At 43.3% G+C, this 18035-nt stretch overlaps 1 protein-coding gene across 2 annotated transcripts in view; it reads right to left on the bottom strand.

Annotated features, from left to right (window-relative positions):
* The window catches only part of cdh13 (cadherin 13, H-cadherin (heart)), a 504621-nt gene extending 493845 nt beyond the window's left edge, over positions 1-10776 (bottom strand). For both annotated transcript variants that reach the window (XM_036585553.1, XM_036585554.1), the window contains exon 1: positions 10542-10776. In XM_036585553.1, the coding sequence (XP_036441446.1) occupies positions 10542-10586 (45 nt within the window). In that variant the 5' untranslated portion in view covers positions 10587-10776. The remainder of the gene's footprint in view (positions 1-10541) is intronic.
* Between the last annotated feature and the right edge of the window lie 7259 nt (positions 10777-18035).

Raw genomic sequence — 18035 nt, 5'->3', positions numbered from 1 at the left:
TCAAATGCAGCATTTCATCACTGTCCAAAGAAATAAAATACCTCCAAAACGGCAACAGAAGAGTGCAAAAACATTCTTTTTATGTAATGTAAACCTTTAATGTAAGGTAATGTAAAGAGGTTTTTATTCCATGCAATTTTGGAGATTGGAATCCAAAACATAGTGTAAAGGACAGCTGCTGTGCTCAATTGATGTAGAGAGGAACCAGACATCTGAAGAGCTTAAGGCCTCTAAAAGCTCCCTCACAGAATGTGACTACATGAAATGGCTGTGAGGATGCTGCCAGATTCCTGAGATGTTGCTTTACAACAGTTTTGACATAAGATTTGGCATAAAATGTATGTTTTAAAACCCATTCATGGCAGACAGGGACATGCATGGCATTGTAAGGCAAAATAGTCCTTAAAGAAAACATTTTTTCTAGATTTACCACTATTATATAATTATCAGTGATACATATTAAAACTCAGAAGAAGTGTAGTTAAACCAGTCATTTTTGATAGTAAATAAAATGGCTACATTTGTATTGCAGACATCGCGATTCTTGGTTCTTATCACCACTGTAAGGAAGTGTGAGCTGTTCAGTTTCTCTACAGTGAACCATTTCACATCAAACCACACAATCATTTTGCTAACAACTTAATAAATGATTTATGCAGTTTTATTATTTTAAAAAATCTACAGAATTCTTCTACATCATACACCATCACTTTGCAACCCTCACTGTGTGTTACAGCGCATTAGCACAAACGAGCTATGATGACTTGTTGAGATCTATCCATTTCTGTTTCGTCCAGTTTATGCACAAATTACTGTACACTAAGACTTTTTTTCTTACAAGGAAAGTGAGAATGCTGGCCAGATCAATAACCGAGCATTTGACTGTACTTATTGAATTAAACTGTGCCAATCACTGGCGTGTTGCCTTGCACACACTCCATTCTGCTGTATAGAGAAATGTAGAGGGAAATCACAAAGAAGGCGAGATGGATCGTGTTTACAGGAACGCGGCTGAAGTTCAGCTTCTCAGAGGGAGAGCCAAGCGTTGGCAAAAAGCTCATTCTTCTGACTCTGCAGCTCCATAACCCACAATAAAACCCCAGGCCTGTCTCTTCCTACAGCTGCGTAGGAGGGGCTCCTCGGGCAGCTACAGCACGCTTGGTTCACTTTTTTTTTTTTGCAGAGCGGTCAAAAGATGGTGCTGATCCTTTGAGAGCCAAAAATTAAGGGTTTATTCTGCAATCTGTCTTCACAACAAATTGGCAAGCACAATCGCGCACAGGGATTGATGTGCAGGCCTTTTAAAGCTTATGCTTCTGCTCGTCCCTTAAAAATCTCTGGCACTCTGTCGCCATCTAGGTGGCAGGAGAGGGTAGTGCAGGCAGGGGGCCACCTGGCAGTGATTGATTCGCCCGCTCTCGGATGTGACACTTGGCCTAGGTGACGTGCTGGGGATCAGAGCGAATTAAAAGCAACAGAAGAAGCAGGAAGCGAGGGGCACAGAACACAGCAAAGAAAGGGAGGGGTTACGCTGGCCCCTCAAATCAAAGCCTGCTTCTCAGCTATGTCCAAAACCAATGAGGAAAGAAGCAGTTAGCAGAAACATAGTACAGCAAGGAGCAAACATGACCCTCTGTCCATGGCTTAGTGGGGGTGGGACAGAGAGGCTAGACGAGACGCTGAGAGATGGATAAGAGCTGGACCCACAGGTCAATCCAGCAAACACAGCATCTAGGATTACACTAAGGCCAGGCTTCAGTTTCTAGCCCTTACTGGACAGTAAATTGATTTCCAAGACTGGGCTCGGCTGCATGAACACAGTATTACTTTTGCTACTATTATGCTGGCATTGGTATAATTTATTGCAATATATTAAAATGTATTAGTGAATCAATAATGCAGGAGCAAAATAACCTACTTCTGTGGATTACAGGGATACCTTGATTCATCAAAACCCCCACAGAAACATTTATCCAGATCTGTGATTAGTTAAAGAGTCCTTTGCATATTGGCATTGTGCAGCCTTCTGTGATACCAGTATTTCAAAGATCAATATCGCAATAACAATTACCAAACGATACACTGTGCAGCCCTAAAGGACAGTGAAAAATCAGCAAGGTAAGAGTTTGACCATTTAAGTGAATAGATTTCAGTCAAGCCATGCATACTTTATCATCTGTTCCTGGAGTGTGAAGGTATGTTTTCCCAAATGCCATGAGATGTGTGTGTCAGCGTATCTGACAGCGTGTGTGGAACAGCAGTGGTCAGCAGGACAGCAGTGATGGACTCCTTAGCCGTATCTACACATCTGATCATAAATAACAGGGATGCAGATCTTTGTCTTCTCTTTATCGCCGGCCTGTCATCGATCTCAGTCACACCTCACACTGCGCTCCTCTCAGTCGTACACACACAAGCCTCGACAGGAGCGCAGGCGGCTTCCCTGCTAAGCAATCTTCAGCCCGCCCATTAGTATTCTCTGGCCTCCTTTTAACACCCAAGGGAATGTGGAGCATAAGCATCTAGAGATAAACATGCACCATGTTCACCATGACATTTCTCCCCATTCACAGCCAAATCAGCTGCAGAGAGAGAGAGAGAGAGAGAGAGAGAGAACGGCAGAGGGGAGAGACAGAAAGAGAGAGACAGATATAGAGGATGAGAGAGAGAGAGAGAGAGAGAGAGAGAGAGAGAGAGAGAGAGAGAACGCAAAGGGGAGAGAGAGAGAGAGAGAGAGAGAACGCAAAGGGGAGAGACAGAAAGAGAGAGACAGATATAGAGGATGGGGAGGGAGGGAGAGAGAGAGAGAGAGAGAGAGAGAGAGAATGGCAAAGGGAGAGAGACAAAAAGAGAGAGAGAGAGAGAGAGAGAATGGCAAAGGGAGAGAGACAAAAAGAGAAGAGACAGATAAAGAGAATGGGAGAGGGAGAGAGTAAGCGAGAAGAAAGGCAGAGAGCGAGAGAGAATGGGAGAGTGAGAAAAACAGAAGAGAAAGGGAAAGACAAAACAAGAGGTAGAGACAGAGAGAAATAAAAAGAGAGAGAGGGAGAGAGAGAATAGGAGAGTAAGAAAAAGAGAGGTAGAGGAAAAGAGAATAGGAAAGAGTGAGGGAATAAGAAAGACAGAAAGACAAATCAAGAGGTGGACAGAGAAATATAAAGAGAATGGGGAGACATACAGAAGGACAGAGAGAGAGAGAGAGAGAGAGAGAGAGAGAGATAGAGAGAGAGATAGAGAGAGAGAGAATGAGAGTGAGAGCACGAAGTAAGAAAGAAATAGAGAAGAGAAAGGGAAAGACAGAACAAAGGGAGACAGAGAGGAGAGTGAGAGAAAAAGAGAAGAGAAAGTTAATGAGATAGAGAGAAGAGAGGGAGAGAGAGTGAGGGAATAAGAGATAAGAGTGAAAAGGTAGAGAAAGAGAAATTGGATAGTGGAAGAAAGGAAACAGAGGGAGAAACAGAGATGAGAAGGAAAAAGAGAGGGAGACAGGGAAAGAGAATGGGAGAGAGTGAGAGCAAGGGAATTTGAAAGATAAGAGAAAGACAGACAACAAAACAGAGGAAGAAAACAAGAGAGACAGAGAGACACACTGCCTCTGGCACTGGTTTACCAAATCACACACATACACAGTGTGAGAGAGGAAATCTAAATAAAGAACTAATCAGGATGTAGTGAATGTGAAGCATCTCGCCACAGCTAGAGTGATCCATATTTACCAATATGACTCACTGCCATTACCCCGGCACCCGTGTAGGAAAATATGTGAGGTGTGCAGCTGGAACGACAGACCGACAGAAAGACAGACAGAGAGAGAGAATTGAGCCTGTGTGTGGCCTCACTGTCCATACTGTGTGTTTGAGCAATGGATTAGACGACTCTGGCTATGTGGCTTCCCGGCAATTATCTGCCTGACGGAAGGATGAGCTCTGCAAACAGAGACGAGAACGAGAAAGAGAGAAGGAGGCATGAAGACATTATGAGGATGGCGGTGCTAGCTGTCTCTCTACAACACTGCTCTCATGCTTACACTGTGTCCTTGTGCGGAGGAACAATCTCAGATATACACACACTCCAGTACTTCTCACACACTCTTTGGAGCCCCCTCCCGCTCTCCCTCTCGGCGACATGCAGGAACACAAATGAGCTTTCATTTCATTTTCCCTGGACGCTCACTCGTTCAGCCAGTTACACTTAATGAATTTAGATCCGACGGCCTTCCGCTTAATTAAGCCGATACGGGCCTGGTTTCAGACCTAGGTGAGGAGCAGGCACGACTGCAAGACAGAACGTTCCCTCTGACTTTTCTGCTCTGCTTCTTTCCTTAGATGTCACAGCGGAGCAAAAAAGCAAGAACAGCAGGAGACGTCCACCTCCCCGTAGCAGTCCCTGACTGTTCTCATGACTTTTCTCTCAGCCGCTGTGCAGAATCAACCTGTCCTACTCCGGCCAGAAAGGCAGTCTGTCACAAGGTTGGACAAGCTTTACAGAGTATTGGCAAAAGAGAAATTGTGGTGCACCACTCAGTTTTTGTCAAAATCTGGAAATTTAAAGTGAAATCTGTTATCAAGCTGGTGTTAGCATGGTGACATTTATTGTTGTTTCTCACCCATCCAGTTTCAACCAGACATAGCAATAGCACAGTCCAGCTCAGCAGCACAGCAATTTATACTAGAAACTAGTGCTGAGCAATGTGACAGTGTTCACCCTTATTGTGATAAATTATGTCTAAATGTCACAATATTGTTTTCTGAGTATGCAAAATGTTGAATACAAACACTGTATGCATAGTTTACATGTATATCTTGTTGTTGGAGCAAAACCTTGTATCTCCATTTTTGTCGTTTTCCAGTTTTTGACATAATTTGAAAGTCCCCGTTGCCCTTTACGTTTTATGTATGGTGAAAGGACCAAAAGAAGTGGCCCAAAATTACGTTGAAAAAAGTCTGGTTCCATTGACTTACATTAAAAGTAAAGTAGGTTTTTTCCTTCTCCTGTAAAGTTATCATTTTGGTGATATGAGGTTTTGTTCTGACAACAGCGATCGTCATGTCACATTTCTGCCATATCGCCCACTTCTACTGGAAACTCAAGCATGTAAGCATGTAAACTTTAAGCTGAAGTCATTATGCTAATGATTTACAAAATTTAGAATTCCATTTGACATGATAGTGTCACCTCGATTCGATACCCTTTTTGATAAAGCAAAGTAGCTAAAGTGCCTTACAATAATATGCTAAGGTTTCAGTTTATTAGAACATCCAACATTCAACAAATACAATACTTGAAACAAAAACGGTACTTTATGTTGTCACAATCTAACATTCTATCTACAAGCTAATATGTTAGCCCTACTAGCCACAAGCTAACATGCTAATCACAATACAACAGTACAATATGATGCTCCTCTGTTAAACCGGATTTTTGCTGTTCTGTAAAAACTTGCAACAGTTGCATTTGTGGCAGTGTATGGATAGATAAACTGGATGGGTGCACTAAATGCTAATTGTGAGAGAATGATGACCTTGTGAGCATACAAGGCTGAAACCTGCCTGAAATGAAAGTAAAGTCTCTGGTCCATTACAACCAACCACTGAAACACAGAACCACAATGAACAAGTGAGGAGAGAGAGAGAGAGAGAGAGAGAGAGAGGAGAGAGATTACTTTGCATCCCAAAGGGACCTTTTTTCCCCACCACCCATGTGGCATCAGCACCAGCTACTGTCCACAAACAAGATGATGCAAACTCTTGAGATCTGTCTCCTATTTGGATCTAAAGAGCTGAATAAGGGCTCTCTGCTTTGATATTGCTCTCCATTACCTCAGCCTTTATGACGGCAGCAGAATCTCATAAGACCAGCATCACAAACACACACACAAATTCATTTTTATTTCACGGTTCAATCTCACATCAAAGTGTGCAATATGACATACAGCTGTGTCCTCTAGCATAGCCTAAGGGTCATCAAGTTGACCTTTAACCCAAGCATATTCCATTATCATTCCCATAGTTTATCTAGAACCCAGACACACAGAAAGCCATCCAAACCACGAAAGATTTCTGCAATTTGTAGGGGAATTAAACTGGTGAGCACTGACCTTGGCTGGAGCAGGGTGCTGGGCACAAAAGAGTGAAGGGTGTGGGGAGCATTTCATTCAGAGCAGCACTAATGACTGACTGCTCATTATCCCCTTCATTAACAGGCCTTCATTTACGTTATTGTGCCTCACCGCCAGCAACCACAGTAATTAACGCCTTTTCTCCCCAGTACGAACAGTCTTCTCTAAATACCAAACCCATAGGTGGGGGAACTGCAAAAAAAGCTACAGAGTGTATAAACAAACATGGGCAAAAAAACAGCAACAAACGGGAGTCTTGCACCACAGCAGCATGAGGCCATGTGAGGGCCCATGTGCAATGATGTCAATCGCGCGGACGTTTCAAACACCGCTGACATTTTTAATAGTGATGCATCAAACTGATATACTAGACCAGTACCTGCGCTGATACTAACCGTTCGGGATGAAAGAATCGTGAATTTTTATGTCTAATTTTGATTTCTTTACAGCAACATTGGCCAGTGGCTGATTTCTGGTTCGATTTTTATTAGCTTTAAATCTCAAGCTCACACTGTGTGGGTTAAATGAACCATTTCCAGCACCTTCTTTTAGCCAAAGTTGCGACATGGAGAACACTGCTTCGTCTTCAATGGGCCAAAATGGCATTTTTTTTGGTTTATTTATTTGCTGCCTATTATATAACAGAAATTATATGAAATTTTAGTACAGGTGTAGCAGCAGCATTCAAATACAGCGCAAGTGCACCTGAATTACACTATTTACGTCAGAAAATTGAACACAGATCACCAAAATAAAATATATTGCCCAATTGCCAATTGTCTGTGGATTGTCTGCCAATTCCAGTCTTGGCCAGTTCTAATCAAGCATCTGTAATGTCTTTATTAAACAAATCAGATATCCACATTCAGTATTGTTTCTCATAACATTCGATACCCTTAGTGCAATTTTATAAACCTAAAAACAGTGTTGATGTAAGTCCCTCTCCATTATGGCATGACTGTCTCTAGTGTATATTTATGTTTATGCGCTTTACCACCATGAATCATGAGTGCCTTATCAGAGCACAGCCATCAGAAATGGTACACGATATTGTCCAGCGCCCTGAGTTCAGATATCAGAATTGGTTTTGAGAAAAAGTTGGATCAGTGCATCACTGTTTTTCACAACATTTTCATGCAAGACTAGAGCTAAAGGCCTAAAACTTAATAGGTTCTGCAGATTACTGCAGTTGGAGCTTAACAAGAGGCAGAAGGTATTAGAGAGTGGCACACTGACATCAGACCTGTCAGTGTCTTTAATAGGGTCACAGTTGTTGCTTCCTACTGGAAATTTAGTGACAAACCACGAGTGACAGTCTTGTAACCTCACACCCTTATTCACAGAAGAGTGTAGCTAAATATACACCAGCTCCATAGCTGGGGATGAGCATCTCAAACACAGTCTTCTCTGCGTGGCTGCCTCTAGGCTGTGAGTCGGCGTGTGAAAGTAGTGTGTATATTTCATGTGCTTGTGTGAACGTCGTGCTCTATGTGCTCGTGAATTGTGTGTATGTGGGTGCAGTCCCCCTTATGCACCTGTTACCACTGTAATAAACAGAGTTGACAAAAGAGCACAACAGCACCTACTTCCTTCTCCCTGAACCCCATCTTTCTTTCTCTCTCTCACTTTCTCTGTGTCTCTCACTTTCTCTCTTTCTCATTAAGACCGATGCATGCTGGGTGTGATGCTAGTGCTGTTGACATCGTCAAGCACGGTGCTACTAGGATTGCCTGCACTACACAGACACTCTTGCAGGATTATATCCCACAGCGATTGACCGCTGTAACTCACTGACTGATGTGTTAAATGAAGCCACTGCTCGCCCTCCCCTCCCCATAATTCTCACACTCAGGGACTTCAATCCCACTGAGGGATATCATTTGCTTTCCCATTTCTGTTTTACTTTTCCATTTCCCCAAACCTGCTATCACTGGACTGAGGCCGTTGGGGAAGGAGATAAGTAAATAAAACACAAAAGCAACAGCCAGGAGAGAGAGAGAGGGCGCGAGCGAGCAAGCAAAGGAGAGAAACAGAGAGAGAGGGAAAAGGATGGGGAGTACAAAGACAGAGAGAGAAAGAGAGAGAGACAGAGTGACACAGAGAGAGAGAGAGAGAGAGAGAGAGAGAGAGACACAGAGATGGAGAGAGAGAGGGAAGGAAAGAGGAAGAACAGAGGGAGCAACAGAGTGTGGGAAGAACAGACAGCTATGGTGAAAAGAAGAGGAGAGGGAGAGAGAGAGGAAGAAGAGATGGAGAGAGACTGGAAAGGAGAGAGGAAGAAAGAGTGGGAAGAAAACGGGAAGAAGAGACGGAGATAGAGAGTGATAGTGGGAAGAATAGAGAGAAAGAGCAAGGGGGAAGGTGAAGAAGAGAGGAACAGAAAGAAAGAGAAAGAGTGGGAAGAAGAGAGGGAGAGAAAGGAAGAGTAAAGAGTGCGAAGGAGAGAGGAAGAAGAGAGACAGAGAGAGTGAGAGAGGGGGAGAGAGGAAGAAGAAAGAGCGAGAAGAAGAGAGGAAGAAGACAAGGGAAGGGAAGAAGGAAGGAGAGAGGAGAGAGAGTGTGGGGGAAAAGAGAGAAAGAAAGTAGGAAGACGAGAGAGAGCTACGCTTATTGTGAATCATCGCTGCTGAGCGCTTTGTGCTGAAGCGGGTCTTTCCACTGCTGCCGGGCGCGTGAAAGTTGGCGCCCCGCGCGGGCCTATAAATAAGATCCTCTCCACCTGATCACACGCACAGCGAACAGAAACACGGAGAAACGAGCACCGCGGGCCAGGCATAAACGTGGTGACAGTATCTGGGCGGAAATCTATGGAGAAGCGCAGGATCTGTTTATCACTTTAGGGGAGGCGGTAAACACGAGTCTTAACGCGCAGGAACACCGTTCAGAGCGGTGTGATATACAGATACCGCGAGGCCGGTCTGAGCTGTAAAGGAGGGCAGAGCCTGCTGCCTGTTGAAACACGGGCTCTTCCAGTAGAAGTTCAGAGAGCTGATGTGTGGCTAACACTTGGCACGGAAAACACTACTTTATTTCAACGGCCATTAAGCGCCTCTTTAAGGGAAAGTGTGCCTGCTACGGAACAGATATAGATAAATAGCCTAAGTGGGCAAGACCGGCAGCTCCTAATAGCTCATATAAAGCCTCACCTCAGCTAGAGCCTTGAGTATGGCAACGTCAGCTAACAGCTAGCACAATTAATACTATGTTTCTAGTGGAAAGACTCACACAACTGGGTCTTATGTGCTACGTTTGATGAATTAACATTTTTTGTATGTTTTCGGTCAGAGTGAGGTTATTATTTTTGTTTTTCCATAATCATTAACAGTATTAATGCTGCTAGCCTATGTAGCTAATATGTTTCCACGCGGGAAGATGAAAGGCAGCGTTTTCGCGCCACTTCTCGGACTGAGGCGAGGCTGTGACTGGAAGAGCCGTGATCTATTAGACGGTGGAGGAACAGAATGACTCTCTGCAATATAAATGCAGCACACATGCAGGGACAGAGTGAGTCTCCAGAGTGAGTCTCCTTCATACGGGTCATATGTTGGAGCTAAAAACACCCTCCAACATGCCATATTAACTTACTCCTCCTGGGCACTACGTGGGGGAACTAACTTATTAAATATAGTAGGAGGATAACAGGGGAGGCACAGCTCACACGGTTAACGTCTAGACAAACCTCGTTTTTTTACTAATATCACATCCAAAAAACGAAAATAATGTTTCAAGAGTGGCTCAAAATCGAACAACTCGAGCCAGTGAGAGTCAAGTGATTGACTGCAGGCAGCTGCTGGTCTTCCTTTACGTCATGTCTCAAGTTTTCATACCCCCCCCCATTAAAAAGAACTGATAAAAATTTAAGGTGGGGTTGTCTGAGAACACAGACCGTTTCAGCTCGAAGGTTTGAGTTGTCGGCTGTCTAAAGTGGAGCGAAGACAGCCCCCTTAAGTCAGCACGCCGTGTGAATCTCTCGCTCAGCGACGCACACACACGCACACCGTTCAGCCTAATGAAGGGAGCCAAAGGAACGCTGAACTTGGGAGCTGAGCGGAATAACGATGCGAATGCAAGCAGAGTCCGCTGTTGATGGCACACAGCCCCTCTCTCACTCACAAATATCCACTATTGCACGCTGGACGGCGACAACAAACCAAGCCACTGTGGAAAAATAAAGATAAATAACAATAAGCATATTCTTCGCCCGTTCATTCACTATGCGCACAACTCACACTCAGCCACTGTGAATAAAGAAAACTGCCAAAACAGATGCAGCTCTGCTACGCACCTAAAGCGGTCTGATGCCACGGACAGCCCGGGGAGTTGCATTATTAAGCACGCCGCTCAGGCGATCTCCAGGCGCCGGAGGAGAGCGACGCGGCTCGAAATTTCACGGCTTTCACGGTAAGGAACGTGCTGTGCTTACCTGTGAGAGGAGGAAGGCGACGAGCACGCGGCTGCCGAACTCCATGGTGGTCAAAACGCTCTGAAAGAAAGGTTCAAAACAGCGTGCAGGTTTGACCAGCTCTGCTCATAATTCCCGAGTGCAAGTGCCAGTGCGAGAGTAAAGCCCCCTCTGAAGCCTCAGGCTGCCAACTTCCCAACTAGAGCTGCAGCCTCATCAGCAGAGCGCTGGAGAGAGGCGCCGAGTCCACGCGCAGCGCATTTATAGGGGGGGATCGCTCAGTGCACGCGAGCATTCATGACCTGAAGAAGTTGTCAGCTTTTTAATGCGCGCGCATGGATCGCATAACAGATTCATTCTATCGCTTTTTTAATGCATTGCATGTAATGCACTGTTATATGAAAATAGTGCAGTTGGTAGAGTGTAGTAAACACTTAACGCTCTGAAGGAAGCCTGACTGCTTTTGCAGAATACTGACGAATCTCATTTGTCGGAACGTGGAAACACCCCTAAAGGACAGCTTTTAGTCTGATGTTGGAACACCATTTAATTACGCATTATGGCTTCAGGACACTTTATTTCATTACACATTATGGCTTTAGGTAATGTGCATATATATCGTGTGCACCAGTATGCACCTTTCTTGTCTTCTTCTTATAATTAGTTTGCAAGAAGTGTCTGTTATTGCATTGTTTTCTCATATTAAGACCGTTTCCAATGCCAGCAGTCTGGGATCATTTTCCTCTATGGCACACTGGAAGTCTCCATACAGGCTACTGTTAGGACTAAAGAGCTATTGTATAAAATGATGCCGTAGGGCTTTTCTCAGTACTGTGAGTACCAGCCTATTATTTGATTCTTTCCATCTACTGCACGAAACAACTTTTTTTTTTTCCCGTGGAGCTTGTGATGAGTGCTGAATGCAGTGACACATAACAAATTACCATGCTGACCACAGTCTATCCCAATTTCCTTGGAAGAAAATCAACAAAGATTTCACATACAGAAACTGCCCCATGTTGTCCAGGGTCTAAAAACTGTGTGGTCAAGCTAATTTATCCTTAGTCCTTGAATGCCCTGGCCATGATCCAAATTTAAAGACAGTCACACAGTCATTTGAGCTACATGATGTGCATTCAAACCTATGGGGGAATACAGAAGCACCAATTGTCTGCTAATGTCTTAACGAAGCCTTCTAATAATATTTTTGCCCCATCACTATGCATCACCCATGCCCGTGAGATACTTTAGTATTAAACTATTATTGAATGGCTTTACAGTCACTTGTTTGCAATGACACCAACACCTATCAGCCCCATTGTAGCTACAAGTTCCTTTTCGCATCTTACCCTATGGCCTGCAGTGTCAGTGATGGACCACCTTAATTCAAGGACTTCTACACCTGTAATAGCCACATTTACCAAGCTTATTGCTTTAAACTTGCTGGCATCTGACAGGTGAGATTCAATGCAGTAGGACAAGTATTCCAGAGAGGGCCATCTCTGACACCTTGCTTCAAGAGGAGTGTTCAAGTACAGTGTATTATAACTGAGAGACTGTCAACTTTTGCATTAATATGGGCTTAAGTCAGTTTTTTCAGCTCTGGGAACACAACATCCTCATGGTTTTCCCCTGCTGCAACACACCTGATTCAACTCATCAGCAACTCACCCAAGGTGGGACTCAACTTTTGTTCCAATCAATTAGTTGCACTCTAGATTTTCAGCTGATGATGACAGTTGCACTTGCATTAAACAAAACTTATTGGTAGTAAAAGACACCCTTGATGGGAAGTGTTCGGGAACACAATGGGTGGTTTAGGATGTTTTTTCTGTGCAGAGAGGAATTCTTTTCTTTTTTTAACAATGGCACAGATAGATCTGGCCAAATTGGTCATGATCACAGAGTGAAAAAGTGATTTTTTTCAATCTAACAAATCCAATATGCAATTTAAAAATCAGCCAAATCCACAAACCAAGCAAAAGAAATAGACAAAGAAACATGGCATTGTCCAGAAATGTCAGAGCAAACAAAGCCAAGCAGAACTTCACAGAGGCAAGTCGTGGCCCTCAGAGTTGATAAGGACTGAGTGATTACTATGACAAGATGGGCCGTGCTGGTGGTTAGAAGGCCCTGCTGAGATATACTGATAGATGTTCCCTGAAGGGACTGTGACTTCAAGTGAAAAAACCCTTAAGAATAAAGGTTCCTAAATGGCTCTTAGCTTGGACATACGGTTCTAGGAAAAAAACCTTTAACTGTTCTTTGAACTTCCTTCACCTTCTTACAAAACATCTCATTTATAAAAAATAGGCGTAAAGACTTATTACTTTAAATTTCTTTAGGGAAACACAAGTGGTTCTTCTATGGCACTACTTCAAAGAAACCTATTTGGCACCTTTATTTTTAAGAGTGCAGTGAAGTAACCCTGGAATCTTGCTTGTTCCAGCAAGTTTCTATTTCTAAGTAGTTCTTGGCATTATCCATTAAGTGACACTGAATTAGTCATTCCCACTCCCACTTTGAATGTTGTGATTCTTGTGCTGAACGTGTTTATATTTGGTGGTGTAATAGCGCAGCTCTAAGTTAGCTGTTATGTCACCATTATGTCAAGCTATCTTTAACACACAGGAGAGAGATACCATGTTGTAACTGAAGAACACATTCTCAAACACTAAGCATAATGTTTAAATGACAACATCTGGATGAATGTATGTGGTGTTCGCTATTCACTAAAAAAGTCTGACTTAATGTCAGTCATTTTACAATTAACAAATAAACCAATTAATAATGCTTAGTGCCAAGGCTGCATGCCCATGCCAGGTAAAGTGAATGTAAAAGCAGGTCAGAGCACGCCATACCTTTCCCTCAGAGGCCAATAAGCAGATATCCATTATTGTCTAGTTTCATATCCTCAAGGTGAGCTGGCTCTTTAGCTTTTCCATCCTCAAAACCTCCTGACGGATTAATGCTCTCCACATATGACTGCGCAAACAGCCTCTCTTTCACATCGTAAAGGAGAAAATGAAGTGACACACACAGATAATGAAATAGTGTCTGGAATGCATTCATATTCCACACATACCCCTGCATGCACACATGCAAGGGCAAACTTGCAACATAAGGATGAAGGATTTATGAATAATATCCATTTAAAGCAGCTAAAGGGGAAAGGTTATGGGGTCCAATGCCCTCAGGTCACCATCAACCCTCCTCAAAGCTGCAGTAAGATTCCCTCATTCTCTCCCTCTTCTGTCCACATGTGAAAAATGAAGCTCGGAATTGTTGTGACGGCCTGAGGAATTGCTTTCTCAAGACAATGTTGCTGAATTTCTGAGCCCTATCTATTTATCAATGGATTGGGCAGGAAATGGTCCTGCAATACAATGTGTTTGTTTAAGACTCAGTCTAAGTTTGGAGGAAGAGAAAAACTTGAATCACTTGAAGGCTTTGAAAGCAAAAAAGCAGTCAAAACCAGAGAGTATGGAATGCAGGAAAACATATGAAAGGTTTGTAGGATAAGAATGAAAATGTTAGACAGAGCAAAGTTTAAGGATGCTCAGAGTTCTGCTTGGGCTTGTACTATTATAACGTTATGCACGGCTGCTCTGAACAGGGTGTAGAGTAACTAATTCTATGTTGATTCTATATGCCATGCATGAACACACCACTTTCCCCAAACCAGAAATAACTCATTCAAACGAAAAAGCACAAGGGGCAAAAGCTCAATCCCTCTTTATTTTTCCAATGACTGCCAAATCAATATTTTAGAGCACAGAGCCTTGAAAAGCCATACTTTGCATTCTGCACGTATTTAGAGAGCACATGCAGAGCTGTTAATTGTATCCGCTGCATTGACTATGATAAGGGCCTAGTTTTTGTATCCCGATTGAGGTAGACATGATTTAACGATGGGAACACGCCTCTACATACAAAGCAAGGCTGTGGCAGGGAGGTTTTAGTGCTGAAGCCGCAGCATCAATAAGTAAACATGAAGCCTCAAAACTGCCTCCAACTCCTCTCTGCACCATCATAACAGCTGTCTCCAAGCCAAAAGCTGCAAGGAGTGGTAGGAGTAAAGTGGGTGCCAGCAGGTGAGTGATTTTCCTTCTTGTGCAACATTTATGAAAGCAAACTGGTATGAACACGGAGTCGTTTTCTTCTTGCGTCTTCTGTTGGACTTGCTGAGAGTAATGGAATTTAACATACCCCTGGGTGTGCTTTGAGCTGGAGATTAAGATTAAGACCAGATGAGGGTCTAGCGTGAGGTTTTATGAATGAAAAAGACTAATAAAAGGCAATGAGGCAGACTAATGGAGGACACTAATGAGCACACTCTTAAAAACCAAAGTAAAGTATAGTACTCTTTTCTGTATAGTGAACTGTCCTGCCAGCACACCAACTTCATAAAATAATTATCGTATGTCTGTCTGCTTGAACCAAATGCTCTAATACTAAAGCTTAAAGTATATCTGTAAATGTCCAGACCTTTCGCCTCTTCTCAGCGGTTGCTGTTTTTTTCCTGCTTTGTCTTCCTGCTTTTGTCTGTACTGGCAAACTGACCACAGTGTTCTGAACTCAACCTTATCAGCAGAGACCAGAGTTTCATGACTCTGAGAAGCTCCAGATGTGTATTGTGTGCTTTCCTAGAAATATTCCCCCTCTTCCCTTTCCAGACATGTATCGTGTGCTTTTCTTGAAATCATCCCCCTCTTCCCCCTTGTAAGCAGGTGGTGACCTTGTTTTTTAACCTTGACCTCTCTGTTATTGTGTTCCACAGGCAGCGCTCCTTTTATACTCCGAATAAAGCAGGAACATCTGAGCGCTCTGCATTTAGGACGCCAACAACCTGACACCTTCCAACAACCTGTTAGCTGATCAATGGACTTCTCCTTTATGGTAATTGATGGTAACAAGTCAATCAATTTGATTTGTTTGCATGTAACTTGCTCTGTCGTTTCTGTTAGGTGTGCATGCACTTGATTTATGGTCATTTGAGGTCACTGAAATGTAGATAATGAAATCGATGAACAGGTGGAAGGACTCCAGCAGGACTTTGTCTCACGGGAGAAGGGACACGCACTCGCTGAACCTTAACCAAACAAATAAATTGAAACATCTATCTGCATGTTCCCCAATTATTCAAACTGATTAAGTAAATTTGCTGGAACAAAAACAAGCACGCAAACAGACACAGGGGACACAGTGGATTGTGAGAGAAAAAAAAAGAGAGAGAGAAAAAAAAACAGAAAAAAAAAAACAGAAAAAAAGGTGCCTCAGGTGATAATATCCATGTACAAATCCACTTCTCATAGCTGAAGGGCCTATCAGAGAGCCTTTATAGTCATGTCCGTAGTGCCCTGCTGAGTTGTTCTATCTTTGAATCTCTGTCTTACGAAATTAACATATTCGCATTGATTGGTCAGAATACTGAGGCTCATTTGCATGCCTTTAAGGTGGCTTTGACTGCTGGAGTGTTCCGCAGGATGCAGTTTCATGCAATGGTCACTAGGTGGAGATGAAGATTCCTCCTGTGGCGGGGGAGGACGGCTGTCCAGTCATCACTAACTGGCCAGGCAGGCAGCTTTGTCCTTGGGAGCGAACAGGTGATGCACTGCCAGGGGCGGAGGCAGGCCAGGGAAAGCTCCCAAGCGTTTGGTGCTCGTTGGAGCAGATTGATGGCCCTGTGCCGGATGCTTTATTACACCTCGCATCCACTTTATTACTTCCCTCCGTCTCCTCCTGGACAACACACATATATTTCCCCCTCTAAGTGTCTCTAATTTTTTTCTCCATCTTCAATTTTTTCGTGAGTAAAGTATCCTCGCAAAACGCGAGCGAGGCTGTTGACGGACTCGTAAAAGAGGGGATATTTGATTACAGATGGCGGAGCAGGAGAGATAGCAGCCAGCGTGATCGTGGCCTTGCACACCTGCTGTCAACTACACTGAGGTGCATCACACAAAGCTTGAATACCATTCAGCTGCAAGGCCCTATGTTTAGACTCCAGTGAGGCATGCCAATCTTTTCTAAATGATACAAGAATCAATAAATGTTTACGCAGGCAGCTTCTTATTGGCATGATATGTGCCAACATGCATGCTGAATCTGGCAAGCTTTAGATACGGAGCCTAAGCTGAACCAATGTGAGTTGCCTGCACAGCCTTGTATTTAGTTTTATTGGTAGAAATGTCAGGTCCTCTCGATGTGTAGGAGTTTGCTTTGAATATGTGTTACTAAAACTTCCAGAATGCATCCACTGGCTTCCTGCCACTGTTTGCCACCCCTCTTTGCCCTGCAGTGTGGTTGATATTAACTGGATAAGCAGCTACTTTTGCAATAGCCTGATATCCACAGGTAAGAAAGAAAGGAAAAACATCACAATTGCTGCAGTTGGAGGGGACACTTAACAGTCTCTTTCAGGGCACACTAACGGTGCCCCCTGCATAACCATAAAGGAAACATCAGATAAGGAGCTTTGGCTCTTGTGGAGAATGGAGGACTTTGATTCAGCAAGAGGCAGATCCAGGGCAAAGGTGTTATGTTGACAGCCGCCTCAGGAATAACATGAAGTGGTCTGCAAACTGTTTGAGGCTGTCAGTCTCCAGAGGCAAATTGCACCTGAAATCTAAAGTGAACGCTCAGCCTCTGGATGAGGTAATCATCACAGTCATTGACACATTTAGACTAAAGTGTCTGGCTAACAAAACAGCCGGTGATAATGCATTTCCTCTCCCTGCTGAGTCTTCACTGAAATTCAAGGTTCTGTTAAATGTTAACTTTCAGAGTCAGATCGGCAGCACTGGGTAAAAAGAAAAAAAAAATCTGAACGAGCTCTTTGGCAACATTATTTACAGGCATTGATTCAAGAGTGGGTAGTTTGAACAGATGGCTTCATAGCCACTGAGCTCCAGAACATGCCCTGATTGCTGTAAACCATTGTTATAGCCAGGGATAAATTAGACTGATAACTATAAAGCATTCTTATTAGCTATGATAAATTACTCTGGCCCACGTCAATTAAACCTCTACTCAACACATCCACCCCTGGGCCTGCAGCATCTACATCATCTTTAGTGTGAGTAAACACACACACATATATATACACACACACATATATATATATATATATATATATATATATATATATATATATATACACACACACACACCTAAACACATGTGCGCACCAGTACACACACACACAATTTAGAACAAACACATACCTCAATGGATTTTTTTCTTGACTGTTTAAATGAGTTCCCAGTAGAGATCCAAGCTCTCCACAAGAAAATAAAAAGCAATGAGCATTAATCATGTCAAAGTTCATTTTGTCTGCTCGCTGCTGCTTGCGGTGCCTCAATAAATGTTTTCAGCCACTGATGTGATTTTCATTAAAGACGCGCTGCGAGTGTTGGCTCTCTTTTGCCTTCCCTGCTCTAGCGGTTTAAGAATCATTTTTCTGTCTGTCTGTCAATCCATCTATCTATCTGACTGTTTATCAGTCCCTGTGGA

This window comes from Colossoma macropomum, unplaced genomic scaffold, assembly GCF_904425465.1.
Source record: "Colossoma macropomum unplaced genomic scaffold, Colossoma_macropomum, whole genome shotgun sequence".
In the NCBI taxonomy this organism is placed as follows: Eukaryota; Metazoa; Chordata; class Actinopteri; order Characiformes; family Serrasalmidae; genus Colossoma; species Colossoma macropomum.
The sequence above is the reverse complement of the archived record's forward strand: the minus strand, read 5'-3'. Positions and strand labels throughout refer to the sequence as shown.